This window comes from Strigops habroptila, chromosome 1, assembly GCF_004027225.2.
Source record: "Strigops habroptila isolate Jane chromosome 1, bStrHab1.2.pri, whole genome shotgun sequence".
NCBI classification, from domain to species: Eukaryota; Metazoa; Chordata; class Aves; order Psittaciformes; family Psittacidae; genus Strigops; species Strigops habroptila.
Genome location: NC_044277.2, coordinates 118,309,862 through 118,324,122, shown reverse-complemented (window position 1 = coordinate 118,324,122; position 14,261 = coordinate 118,309,862). Strand labels below are relative to the sequence as shown.

General features: G+C 38.5%; 1 protein-coding gene across 1 annotated transcript in view; it reads left to right on the top strand.

The window, feature by feature from the left end:
• Positions 1-14,261, top strand: part of LOC115604072 (macrophage mannose receptor 1-like) — a 32,702-nt gene that overhangs the window by 5,607 nt on the left and 12,834 nt on the right. Inside the window, exons 5-20 of the mRNA XM_030476774.1 lie at positions 121-237; positions 782-925; positions 2,292-2,474; positions 2,646-2,800; positions 3,640-3,753; positions 4,461-4,576; positions 5,389-5,537; positions 5,965-6,164; positions 6,552-6,673; positions 7,603-7,690; positions 8,348-8,492; positions 8,945-8,980; positions 9,069-9,238; positions 10,084-10,151; positions 11,826-11,926; positions 12,979-13,121. Of these exons, the coding sequence (XP_030332634.1) occupies positions 121-237; positions 782-925; positions 2,292-2,474; positions 2,646-2,800; positions 3,640-3,753; positions 4,461-4,576; positions 5,389-5,537; positions 5,965-6,164; positions 6,552-6,673; positions 7,603-7,690; positions 8,348-8,492; positions 8,945-8,980; positions 9,069-9,238; positions 10,084-10,151; positions 11,826-11,926; positions 12,979-13,121 (2,051 nt within the window). The remainder of the gene's footprint in view (positions 1-120; positions 238-781; positions 926-2,291; positions 2,475-2,645; positions 2,801-3,639; positions 3,754-4,460; positions 4,577-5,388; positions 5,538-5,964; positions 6,165-6,551; positions 6,674-7,602; positions 7,691-8,347; positions 8,493-8,944; positions 8,981-9,068; positions 9,239-10,083; positions 10,152-11,825; positions 11,927-12,978; positions 13,122-14,261) is intronic.

Sequence of the window (14,261 nt, the reverse complement as noted above, 5' to 3'; positions counted from 1 at the left end):
TGTCTACTACGACACATTTTGTTTTTCCATGCTTTAAAATTGTATTTCAAGTTTTATCGAATAACTTACAAAATCAGAGGCATTTAATAACTTTATTGTTTGTTTCTTTTGGCCATTTAGGGCTCACTAGTGACCTGAGTGTCAATGCAAAGCTCTGGACTGGTCTCTTCAGTGCACTTGACAGTGGCTGGCAATGGACTGGGGGCAGTCCTTTCAGATACCTAAACTGGGCTCCAGGTAAGTGCACTTTCCTGAAAAGATGATCAGCATCTGGGCCAAAATTGTCTTCTCTTCCCCATATTATTTTCTTACGATCTAAGTCACCATCTTGCATGTTGCCATATTACGTATTTTCATAACAGGCGTTGTGACTACAGGGAAATCCAAAGATGAAGCACTCCTGTGGAACTAAAAAATGCATTTCATGTCCAGTGTTCCACAGTAAAGGATGCTGAGTTGTTTGCTATACTATCACCCCGTATGGAATTGTGTCTTAGATGAACTTTTATAAAACTTTTTCTGTCTGCTGCTGTGCTTCAAATACACTGAATTTGTTCTTGAGCAGTGCATGGGAGAAGAGTGGCCAGTCTCATGTTTGAAATGCTAGCCCTCTCAGCCATCCCATTGGTGTTCCTTTGTCGCCTCACTTGTGAATTATCCCTCTAAAGAATAATTCAGCAGTGGCAAAAGTGCAAAAGCGCAAAAGACTTGTGCATTCCCTCCTGTGATGAGGAGAAGATTTTCAGTGATAACAGAGGGATTCTGTGCCTCTTTCCCAAAGGAAATCCCGCTGTGGAATCTGGAAAAATATGTGGGACCTTCCAAGGTAGGAATGGGAAATGGGAAAACCAGGTGTGTGAGCGGAAACTGGGATATATCTGCCAAAAGAGAAACTCCTCCTTGGATTCCTCCATTATTGCCTCAGGTATGTTCATCAAAAAACAAGGCTTTTTTTGTAGTCAGTGAGAAATACTGGGGGGATGCCATATATACAGTGACAATATATTGTCAAAACAAAAGGATTACACTTGTTGACCTGGGTCAAACACTGAAAAGAATTTTTCTCATTTTAAAGATAATATCTAGATATTGTTAATGATTTTGAAAAGATCCAAGGGACCTAAAGAAGGCAGTCTTATGTATTTAGTCATGTTATCCAGACCACAAAATACTAATGAGTATCCCATGCTCTGAAAAATACACTAATGATGCGTCCTGCTAAAAGATGTGAGCCAGAGTTCACACTCCTCCTCCTCTCTCTGACCCATTTTTTTCTATTCTGAAAGGAAAAACTCAGAATATGGGGCTGGCGCCTTTTTCCATTTGAGTTCCCTCTCTACCTGAGGCAGACTAGGTCTTCTCTGTGTGAAGAAAGGTGTGAAGTTACTTCATCAGGGAATTCCCAGCCTGTAACTAGCTCTACAGTAACTCTTCCAACTACATGTATACTAATATATAAGATTATTCTCTGGCTCAGAGGATGAATGGCACATCATAGCTGGTGTCCTGTACATGCTAGCTGTATCCAGAGAGCTCACTGGGAATGGTTTCTGCCCCATGGTAACATCCAAACCATGCCTGGATGTTGTCCAGGGCAATGCAAGTTTGCACAGGTGAAAACTGTGTCCAGGGAGCAGTGAACAATGTAGTTGATCACATGCTAACGTTGGGCACACATGCTGCCCTCTTCAGGTTACTATGTAGGTGCAGATCATGTGAACCTTCAAAGCCACGGAAGATGCTTGGCCACACTAATTTCACACCAAGAAATATCCTCGGAATGAAGCGTGTGGCATTTGTGTGCAGCTGGGATTTCTGACATGTCTAGTATAATATAAACACGTCTGGGCTCTCTGATGTATGGTTTGGGCTGTGCAGGAGCTCCAACTGTCTCCTGAGCACCTGGAGTTTCTGGAAAAAAAATACAAAATCTCCCAAATTCATCAAGATAAATTCCCTATGATGTAGGAAAAGAGACCCTCTTCTGTAAAACATGGCTGTACCCAGAGCCCCACTGAGGGGGTTGAAGACAGAGTTGTGTCCAGCAAGTTTGTGTGCCAAATTACTTAGTATTTATTTAATCCTGGAAAAGTGTTTTTCATTAGCTCCCAACACAATTGGGGTGGAAAAATCTGTTTTGTATTTTTTGTGGCCCTCAGACTTTTGCTTCTCTTTGCTGCCAGTATGTGCTCCAATATTTCAAATTCGAGTCAGTACAAGTAATTTTCTTTTTGATTAAAAGAAAACATTTAACAGACCTGCTCATTAATTGTTTGAAATATTTTTTTTAGGTGACTCAAAGCCTTTCAAGTGCCCCAGAGAATGGGCGGCCTATGCAGGTCATTGCTATAGAATTTACAGAACACCCAAAATATGGAAAGAAGCCCAGTCTTCCTGTAGAAAAGAAGATGGAGAGCTGGCGAGTATTCATAATATTGAGGAGTACAGCTTTACAGTGTCTCAGCTTGGGTACAGTAAGTATTTTATCTAGAATTATACTTTTACTATTGTTCATTTAATCATTGTAACCATGATTTTAAATGTTTGTTGGGTTTTTTTAAGTATCTTTGGTCAGAAGTGGGCGTGAGATGTGATTGTTCCATTTTAAGACATGCTTGTACCTACAATTACCTTTGTGTTCCCAGAGCCAGATGATGAGCTGTGGATTGGTCTAAATGACCTCAGGGTTCAAATGTATTTTGAATGGAGTGATGGGACACCTGTGACTTACACCAAATGGCATCACGGAGAGCCAACCCACACACTGAATGAGGCAGACTGCATCGTTATGAAGGGAGAGGTAAAAATCCCTCTCCCATTTTCATGCCTTCTTCTGTCCTTTGTGCCCCCTCAAAGGAAAACATCTGTGACAAAAAATGAAAAAGAGTAAAAAGGGACAGGGGTTTGAAAGGTTTTTATGAACTTGATTTAATTCAGGATATCTTAGGATGGAGGGAGACTGGAGACCAGATGTGGGAAGGTGTGTGGTGGAGCACCAGCAGCAGTGAACGGCTTTGAGACTCAGTCTGCTTTGCAAGTTACAATGAATCTCCCATCTGAAATTGGGTGAAGTAACTTGTCATCCACATTCAACATACCTGATCATAGTTGCCTAGTACGGTTCTTGGAGCAAGGACTTCCTTATGTTTCCCCTAAAACACCTAAAACGTAGGTTTATTAGAGCTACTTTGGAGTCTTATATTACTGGAAGCACAAAAAATTAGGTGCAAAAAATTTTATCTTGCTTTTTACTCAGCGTAAAATGACATATAATAGTATGGAAAAAGACAAACAATGCATTTTTCATATTTTATGTTTACTTGAGTCAGCATTTCCTTCCTATTGTCATCTGGTTATATGAATATAATAAATGCTATGATGGTGAGAACTGAATTGAACAGCGTGTTTCCTTCCTGCTCACATCATCACTAAATCCTCATTCTCACACCTCTGAGGAAACGTGGCTCTTGCTGTCTTTATTGTGTTCCTTGCTTTGGAGAACAAGGCAAGGAAGAGAGCTGAAATGGCCTCAGCCATTCAAAGAGAAAGGGGTTCTCTCTGAGGATAGTGAATACTTTCGCTGGATCTGGATTTCTCTAGATTTCACTTCTCTTTGTGGTTTCTTCTTACCATGCTCAGGATGGATCTTGGGCTGACAGTGCTTGTGAAAAGAAACTCGGCTATGTCTGCAAAAGGAAACCTTTGGCAGAACAATCAGGAGAAGATGAGGTTACTTACCCAGGCTGCCAGAAAGTAAGCGTAAAACAAAAGCAGTGAAAGGTTGTTGCTTCTTACTTTCTCTCCCATGATGGTATCATGAAGTCAATTATTTTGACTGTTCTTGGTGGAGCCCTAGAAAACTGCTGATTTCTTATGTACTTCTTAGACTAATGGGGAAAATTTTTCTTAGTTTAATAAAAATGTAGATTGACTTCTTTTTTCCATTCCCTTGCATAATCAGTCTCCTAGTGCAGAACTGGTCACTTCGCCCATAAAAGCCAGTCTTTGCAGAGCATGTCAGTATTTTTTCATGGTGTAGCCCACTGGTCGTGGGTTGCATGCTACATTCTTCAGTTCAACCAATCCACCACAGGGGACAGGAATATGTGGGCTGACTTTTGTTGCAGATTGTTTGTAGCCTCCGGCAACAGCTACACTTGCACAATGAGAAGGCAGAGCAAGCTTTACACAAGGAGCTGCAAAGTGGCTGTGAGCGTGCTTGCCAGCTCCAAGTCATAACCATGGCGCCCTGCTCACAAAGACGCCTTGTGTGTGCTTTATCAATGAGCAAGACACAGAGTTGTGGTTACAAAAGCTATGTTTGATTATCCTCTGTTTCTTCTCATGGCTTCTGAGGTAAATTTTGGCTTGAGGTGTGGTATTAATGTGGCTTTTGGAAGTGTGCTGTGCTGTGCCATCTAACAGTCCCTCTTGTGCATCTCTGCTGTTGACACTGGCAGGGCTGGATGAAGCATGGCTTCTACTGTTACTCCGTGGGTCAGTTACCAGCAACATTTTCAGAAGCAAAACAAATATGTGAAGAAAACAAAGGTTACCTGGTTACTGTGAGAGACAGGTATGGAAATTTAATTCTTGTCCTTTCATAGGTGCAACCAGGCTGGAAAGACCAAACAAATCTCTTCTTTGCAGTTGTTCAGTGTCTGGTGTGGCACCACTCCTTTGCTGGAAAATTTATGCTAGAGCTGAAGAAGTGTTACAAAATACATCAGGGGCTTTTATGTCATCAATATAAGCATTCAAGCCATTGCTGTTACACACCTATGCTGTTGTTGACTCTGGGTTTTTTAGTCAACAACCCCAGATTGCCAGATTGTTTAAAACTTATTGAACTAAAAATAAATAAACATGGAACTATTTATTTCTTCTGGATTTGAGCTTTTCAGCCTTTTCTTTGCAACAGGAAGATCCAGAGACTTACCCTATTTAGAATAAAAGTAGATTTTTTTTCCCCAGAGTAACAAGATTTAAACATCTAGGCATTATCATAAAGCTCAGTAAAACACTGTAGCACTTCTTTATACAGAATGAATAACATTTGTGCATTAACACTAGTACTGTTTGGCTTATGTTCATTGCGCATTACAAAAGGAAAATAGAATCCCTCTAAATTCTAAACATTATTTACATTACCAAAATAGAAAATAAAAATTAATTTACATGACAATAAAATATAAATAAAATAATTAAAAAAATTTGTATGATGATTATATGACAATTAGAACTTCTTCAATCATACTTATCTTTCCCCACATATTAACAAATCACCATAACTGTAACATATAACAGATTTGCTACAATGAACTGTTTGAAGAAATGAACAAATTATGATAAAATGTGGTACATCAGATTGGTACTTATTTTTCACAGGTATGAACAAGCTTTTTTGACTTCTGTAATCGGATTAAATCCAGCAAAGTATTTCTGGATTGGTCTCTCAGACACAGAGGAGCAGGGGACGTTCAAGTGGGCTAGTGGGGATGCGGTCACCTTCACACACTGGAACGCAGGAATGCCCGGTATGTGCCATGGGGGCCACCAGCTTTCACTCTGGGGACCCAAGCAGTGAGGACCCAAGAAGAAAATTATAAAATAGTAGTTTAGAAACTCTTTTGGCATAAAGTGGCAGAAACACCAGTGCAACTTTCCATTTGTGCTAAAGGGATTAAATCAGATATCATGGTAACTCCTTCCAGTAGACTACCTGGGACTGCATGTGTCTACTGGTATCATTCACTCTTTGTTGTTTGATGATGTTGATAAGTGATTCATAGTATAATGTAAAAGGAATGTGATAAAATTTCTCTTTAATTGAAGTGCATGTGAGCAACTGTGAGCTATTGGCATCCAAACACAGTGGGGACAGGTTACTCTTAAGGAAGTAACATATGCTTTGAGAAGATGCTGGCATTTATCAATAAGGTTTGAAAATTTTGTTTCATATAGGAAGGGAGCCAGGCTGTGCGGCCATGATAACAGGAACTTCAGCTGGATTATGGGATGTTTTGAACTGTGAAGAAAACAACATGTTTCTCTGCAAGCAGCTGGTAGAGGGAGTGACACCCCCCCCTCCTCCAACAACGACCCCTCTCCCATCGTGCCCAGAGGGATGGCAATCTGTTCCTCAGAGCAGCTCCTGCTTCAAAGTAGGTGTTTAATTTCTGAATGCAGACGCTTGTAATTTCAAATGAGAATATGTTTCATGTATGCATAGAAAGTGGATTTTACACTGCCTACCTGATAGGTAGTCTGTTGTAACACGTCTCCAGCATCACCAAGTTGTGGGGCTGGGAAGTGCTAGGAAGTGCTGTATATAGGTTGAACTAAAGTTGGGAGTCACAGGACTCTGAGATGACAGGAAGAGCAAACTTGCCAGTCAAATTTGATGGATGACCACAGGCTTATGGTTGCACATCTAAATACTAAGTGATAAAACTAGAGACCAGGAGACCAGAAGAAAGAAAGAAGCCCAGAATTTTGTTTCTAAATTTCTGTAATACCCAGCACAGTATTTAGTGGTCCACTTTTTATAGATTTTTCAGGAAGGAAGGGAGAAAATGCAAACATGGTTTGGTGCAAGAGATTTTTGCAGAGCCATTGGAGGAGATCTAGCATGTATCCACAGTGAAGAAGAACAAAACCTAATAGCTGGCTTGTAAGTATCTGTGTAGTCCATTGTTTAAATAAAGCAAAAAAAAAAAAAAAAAAAAAAAAAAAAATTATCTTTCCGAAAGACAGAAATGATCAATTTCTACATTGCAAGTTGGTGTATATATTTGCAAAGTGGCAGAAAGAAATGGGTAGAAAGAGGTCAGCAAAAGGGTTTCTTGGTAGGCCTCTTGGAAGATGGTGTTATGCATTGAAGTAGCCTGAAGTAGCCTTCTTGTACAAAAATGCAAGAAGGATCATCAAAATTGGTTTCACCTAAGTTTAGTTCAAAGAGATCAAACTGATCTTTTTAGCTCATTTGTATTTGATCAGTAGATGAAATGCTCTTGAGTAAAGGAAGAGTTTGTGCTGTTTTCCTTCCTTAGTTAAGTGGGGAAACGGGGAGACTGAACCTGGCCTATTGATGTGCTTATAAATGTTTACATCAAGCCTATTAGTACAGGCAGGTCTGAATTTGGATGCTTAAGCTGCTTGGTGGAACCAAGACCTCAAAATGTATTTACATTTAACTCAGTATGTCTGGACTCGTGACACCACACCCGTAATCTTTCCCGTGAAGCTCTGTGTTGCACTGCCACATGAAGTGCAAAACACGATTTGTGGTTACGAAAGCTATGTTTGATTATCCTCTGTTTCATCTCATGGCTTCTGAGGTTAATTTTGGCTTGAGGTGTGGTATTATTGTGGCTTTTGGAAGTGTGCTGTGCTGTGCCATCTGACAGCCCCTCTTGTGCATCTCTGCTGTTGACACTGGCAGGATATTTTTTGTCACATGACAATTGAATGATTTCTTTAAATGAATGTCTCAAATGATACTGCAAGCATCACAACATGTAAAACATGAGAATAATGTAATGATATATGTTTTCCTCTATTTCACACCATGTCTGATTGTCTATATTTGTAATCATTCAGAAAGAGAGATTATCTTCACTTATCCTACTGGATGGGTTTAAGCGCGTTGGACTCCGACGGTGGATTTACATGGAGTGATGGCTCACCAGTGAGTAAATAATTAATTTTTCCAGCTTTTTGTCTAATTTTCCCTGGATGTCTTGGCAAACAGCTCTCTCAACTCCTCCTGTTTTTTCTTTTGATAGTTCATAGTTTTAGATAACAGTATGACATTTAGAGTAATGAAATAACACCAAAGGTGATGGAATATCTCTCTTGATCTAAGCAAATCTGGTTGTACTATTCTCTATATTCCCATTTGTCATTTTCTGTTAAAAATAAGTTTGTATGTCTACACAAGCTAGGGTTTGTTTCCGTCACTGTCTTAATTAGCTAAGGTCTGCAAGGCCCAAGTCCATATGACAGCATTGATGGATTATCTTAGGTTGAAACATCTGAGCAGGATAAGCAACCCAGGGGTCAGAGGAGGCTACTTAGATACTTTTTTCTAAAGCTTGACAGAAGAACTTCATGTCTCCTGATAACAAAGAAGTCAACAACTTCTTTTCTGACTAACAGGGCTTATAAGTACACAGACAACTCATGCTATGCAAGAGTCATGTCCTTCTTCTTGCAAGGTCTGGCATCAAAGCACAAGACAGACCATGAAATCAAATGAAGTACATTCTTCTTTAACAGCATGATAGATGATACAATTGTTTCACTTTAAAAGAAAGACAGTAACAAGGCTGTGTTTCCACTATAGGTAAATTTTGAAAAATGGGCAAATGGAGAACCAAACAATTATGATGGAAATGAAAAATGTGGCGTGTTTAATGGCTACAATTATATGAATTGGAATGATTTATTTTGTGAACATATGCAAGGCTATGTTTGTCAAATAAAAAAAGGTAAGATAACTTTCTCCCTTAAGCAGCTTTTAGAGGCGTATGGGAATACCCTTTCCAGGTAAGGTCACACTATCTGCATGTGTTAGAGCCAGATGTGCTATCAAGCACAAGGAAATACTTAATGCATTTTAATTTAAGTAAAAGCAGTTGAAAACAATTAATTCATCCATGAGATACACATGTAAGCTTGGGAAGTATATGCAGCAGGTTAAGGAAGTGAAATACAGAAGCCTAAATTTGGGTATAGTTTCTCTAACCTTAACTTGTGATGAACACTAACATGGTATTTTGCTGAGTGTAGCACCTTTTTCTCAGGTATTCTGAGAAATTGTGTGACAAAAATAAGTCTGAGTAAGATTTTATTAGTAGGAATTAAAATGCTAACACCTGTATAAATATATTTAATTGAGAGATGTCTAAGAAGCATTCTCAGTTGTTGATTTATATTGCAGGAGCACCACTGAAACCAGAGCCTGCTTCCACATTCAGTAAGTCTTGTAGTTCCAATAACAGAAATTAATTAACATATAATGATGTTAATTTCTATGACAGACTGCTTGATGTTTTACCTTGCAGATTATGAATATGTTGTGGGTGAAGATGACTGGATAATATATAATCACAAGGAATACTACTTCAGCAAGGAACCAATGCCTATGGAAAAAGCCAGGGAATTTTGCAAGAAGAATGGTGGTGATCTTGCTGTCATTGAGGGAGAAAGTGAAAAAAATTTTCTTTGGAAATACGTGAGAAACATGTTTTATTTAGAAAAATGCACTGTTCTGTCCTGCACTGAGGCACCTTTCTCAGCTGGCTTGTGAAACACTAGAAAATGGTCCCCATCATAAAAAAATCAGTGCCACCTTTCACGGGTTTAGGAGCTTTACCATAATCATTATTTTGCTAAATTGCTACATGTAGACAAATCCTTGCTTCTTTTCAAGACCATTCTCAGGGTGCAACTTTCAAAAAACTTTGCTCTGTTTAGCTGAAGCCACAGTTACTGAGAATGTTTTTCTTTCCAACTCATTCTCTTCACAGAATTCAAGAAAAGCTTTTTCCTTTTTTGGTCAAAATAGATTTCAGATTTTTGTAAAAGGTTTAAACCAGAATATTTTCTAGAAGAGAATAACCTGATGATGATATACTCTTTTGGAAATAGTTTCCTACTATTAAACCCAAATATGATTCCATCCTGTCCTCCACATGACTAAGTACTAAACCCCATCATTCACTTGTCTTTCAGAAATATTCTCACTATGCTTTCCTAAAACTCCTAAAAATATTACTTTATTTTATAGCCTGCTTAAGAGGTCATTCTTATCGTCTTAACATAGCTTTTTGTCCCATTTCTTTTTCATTCCATTCTACTTTAAATAAACCCCAAAACTTAAATACTGGAATTTTGAAGAAAATTCTGCATTTTGCAGTTCAGGCACAGAATCCCGCAACTCCCTGCACACTGCATACTATGCAGTTGTACAACTGAAACCAAAGCATTTTTTGAGAGCTTGCTTATTTTATTTGAGATCTGTTTTCTTACAGCTCATTAAAATTCTTTTTTGTTTGTTTTATTTGTTTTTTGTTTTAGGCGTTCTATAAAGACTGGGGAAATAACTTTTACATTGGCTTAAGTGTGAGCCTTGACAAGACATTCCGGTAAGTGAAAAAAACCCTAAGTTTGTCAGACTCATAATGTGAATATTTGGCTGTCTCTAAGAGACTCTTGAAGTTCAATGACAGTCACAACCTGACTACAGCTATGTCTTGGCATAAAGCTTTAAAGTATGATCCTGGTCCTCAGGGAAGCACTTCTCACGTAATATTTTCACTATCAATTTCCTCTTAATATAGTTCTATACTTTCCTTTTGTATTGTGAGGCTGATGTTCACTCACAGTCAGTGCTGTGTCACCCCCTTTGTTAGATGAAAGATAGAATTGGTTGGAGGTCTCTAGGATGTGGCAGATGGTACTTGCAGACATTATTGAATATTCAAATATCAAAGAACCCTCAAAACCTGCAGTGAGAGTCATCATGGTGTTTTTTAGAGGTGAAATGTCAATACTGGAGAACCTTTGTCTGGAAATCAATTTCCAGATTGGTGTACTGTCGGAGCCCAGGGCAGGACAGCTTCAAGCTACATGGAGTCATTACTCTTCTACAAATGTCTTGGAAAACAAAGTGTCCCGGGAATATGCTAAATCTCCTCTAGAGCATTAGATGAGTTATAGACACATATCTCCTGCGGCACTCTTCTTCCCTCCCCACTCCCCACCTCTTTTTCTAGTGACTGCTCCTGGGATTTGAAGCTTGGTCATATGAGTTTCAGCCTCTTCATTTCAATCTTTCCTCTGTTGCCTCAGGATGTCTTTCTTGGCCACCAGCCACAGAGACTGGACAGTCTCATCTCCTGGGGCTCCTGCTTTCTACATCACACCCACTGCTCAAAAACCGTTGTTGTTTGTCCAGTTCTCCATTGCTCCCTCACCAGTTTCATCCTCCTCTCTGCTGAATGGTGGTACTGCTATTTGTCTTTATAATATTTCTCTTGGTTTATTATGTACTGTTTTTTCCTATTTGGCTTGGGAGATTTGCAAGTGGAAGCAGCTGGGCATCCTGCTGAATTCCATATTTGTAGTTCACTTGCAAAAACATGCATACAGTTGCTTAGTCTCCAAAACTGGAAAACCACTAAATTGCCCTGGAGCTGATGTCTGAAGGCTCTTGGTCTTGGCAGACTACCCACCTGACTTTCCTCCTTCCAGCACACTGAGGCTTTTTCACTTTTACTTGGTTACTTTTTGAGAATAAACTTGTGAATCACCAAATTAGGAAATTATTTTTGCACAACAAATAGCGATAGCTGTATAATATTAAAGATTTCCTTTGTTGAACAAAATGGTTCCAAGTGGTCCCTAGTATGTTCAAAGCTGTCTGTTACCCTACACGATCTTATAGTATTGCTTTCGGACCCAAGAAATCACTAAAACAGGCTCGAGTTTCTGTTTCTGTGCTCCAGAGAAAGCCAGGTCCAGCGCCACACTGCTGTGTTTCCTACAGGCTATCAATGCTCAGAGACCAAGAAAGGCTAAGACCACCAGATGAGATGGTTAGTTCAGACCTGGTCCAGGTCAACAGAGTAGGCAGTTGATAGAATGATTTTTTTACTAATTCAAAAGTGGAAGGTCTTGGTTTTCTTTTACCAGAGAACAACATATTTATAAGCTAGGATAATAGGAAACTTAAAATACAAATCTCACCTATGTCCTTTACAAAGAAATGTTAACTAATTCAATTGAGAATTATAATTCCCCTAAATCACTTTTTTCAGGTGGATGGATGGAACTCCAGTGAACTATGTTGCCTGGGCTCCAAATGAACCCAATTTTGCAAATAATGATGAAAACTGTGTGGTCATGTATACCCAGACAGGTGGGTGCTGTAGCATTCAGTCCACAGGTGTAGCATAGGCTTGGGAGGCTGTGTGCGCATCTCTGTGTATTTAACACATTGGATTACATTTGCAATTTGATTCCTAGCTTTGTCAGAAAATTTTAGCATGAACAAATCAGTTAAGCATCAGACCACCTGCAGATAGAACCAGTATTGGTTTTCCTCTAACCATTTGTGCAGTTCCTAATAATCTAGGACTTGAGCATGGCTTTGATTATTACCATACACTATTTTAATTAAAGTGAATACAAGCATCCTTTAATACAGAGAGTAGGAAGTAACTGTGCTTACACTGCCCAAGCACTTAGTCTTCTATGGAGCAGTTAATATCTTTTACTTATTAGCATTTCTAGCCTCAAAATTTGTAGCTGAGGTAATCTTCCTAAGCTCTGTTAGAGGTCAATGGAAAGAAATGAACACTTCAAGGAGCAAATACTATGTCCTGTTTTGGACATCAATTATGTCCTTAACTTCACTGAATTATGAAAATATCTCCATTAAACATAAGGTGTAATTAGCTCTGCTGTAAATAGTTACCTCGTAACTGTCAGCAGCTAATGAAATGAATGTCATTTTTTTATTAATTCCTGATCCAAAAAATAGGGATGATGATATTAATGTTATATTCTTACATCATGCTCCCAGAGGGAGAAAGGTACCCAGAAGACTATAAATCTGTGAGAATCTCAGGTAGTAAAGTAATAAGGACCAAGTACCTTATATAGCTAGAGTGATTCTAGAAGTCTTACAGATCTTTACAGAGGTGAACTAAGTGTTTGAACTAAAACTCCCTTTCACAATGCTATGGTTTTGCAATATTGAGATATTTCTGTTCTCAGACAAATATTTGTTGCTGGAAACCTGAATATTTCTAAGGAACATACATAAAAAGTACTCATTATTTCTGGGGGAAAGAAATACAAGTACTGGAATCAGTTTTAATTCTTACGATAGATTTGTTTTAGGAAAGGACACTTTTTATCCCAGTCTCAGTTGCATTTTGTTTTTCTTTTATTCTAATTTACTTTCAGGTACATGGAATGATCTCAACTGTGGCAGCGTTGAGTTATTCATCTGTGAAAGGCTTAACTCTACTGTTCGTCCAACTGTTGCTCCCACTGCACCACCACCAAAGGGTGGGTGTCCAGAAGACTGGCTCCTCCTTGACAACAAGGTACAGTTTGAAGTGTCAGTATATTGTATTTTAAAAAGAGCAGAATGAAAACAATCTCTGATTCAGTTTTTCACTTGTACAGGGTTTTTGGTTATCACAAAAGAAGTTCCGATTGTGTATATTTAAAGACTCTAAAAGACTCCTGAAATAGAAATTCTAGCCTCTATTGGGATCACAGCAGTTATTAAGGAGGTCACGAGACATACAAGAAGAAAGCTTCATGTCAAATTTTTGCTAGTGTGTTTTGTTGCCAAGGATGGCTGAACAACTTTCCTTGTGTGGAGCTGTTGTATGTTCTCATATATTGTGCTGAGCTTATCTGGCTGTCACAGGTTGCCTGGATACATATTCGTCCCTTGCCTATTATTCATTGCCTTTTAAGCCACAAAAGCTCGTTCCCTCAAGCAAATTTATCAGTCTTTTTTCTATAGCCAATCATCTGTTTAGGTTTTCAAATAAAGCTTCAATACATTTTATTATGTAAGATCACTTTTAGTCTTCTCAAAAGACAAAAGTTCAGGATAAGAGACTGTATATATTTTAAATCCATAGATTATCATCAATGAAGCTATAAAGGCTAATTGCCCCCAAATTGCCTGATTAACTTTTCAGTTGCATGCTTTAATTAGCACATTTCGGTTGCTTGACTCTGACAGAACTGTCTAATGATATCTTGGTTAAATCATATTACAAGAAATGGTAAATTTGTGGTTTTCTTTGTAATGTCAGAATCATTCTCTTTCTGTGATTATCCTGTGAGAACAAAATTTGGTTTGGCAAACAGGGCAACAGAAGCTGAGATGTTCAGTATCAATAACATATCTTAACCTTGTTTATTTTCTGAGGTTTTCTTAGGTATTCCTCCCACAAAGCCACACCTTGGAAGTGTGCTCTGAAACTTTTATAGAAGTTTTACTGAAAACATTAGACTGACATATTCCATCTCTAAGTGTATGCTAAAATATTGGGGTTTATACTAGTTTTCTACTATAGAAGTTCTCTTTCATAAAGACCTAAAGACAAGTCGGATATTACTGTTAAATCATCTAATCTCCCTTTTTGCTTAAAACATCCAGTTTATCTTTTTTATTACAAACAGAGAAGCTTTCACCAGAAATTAGAATGCCATCCATTTACACA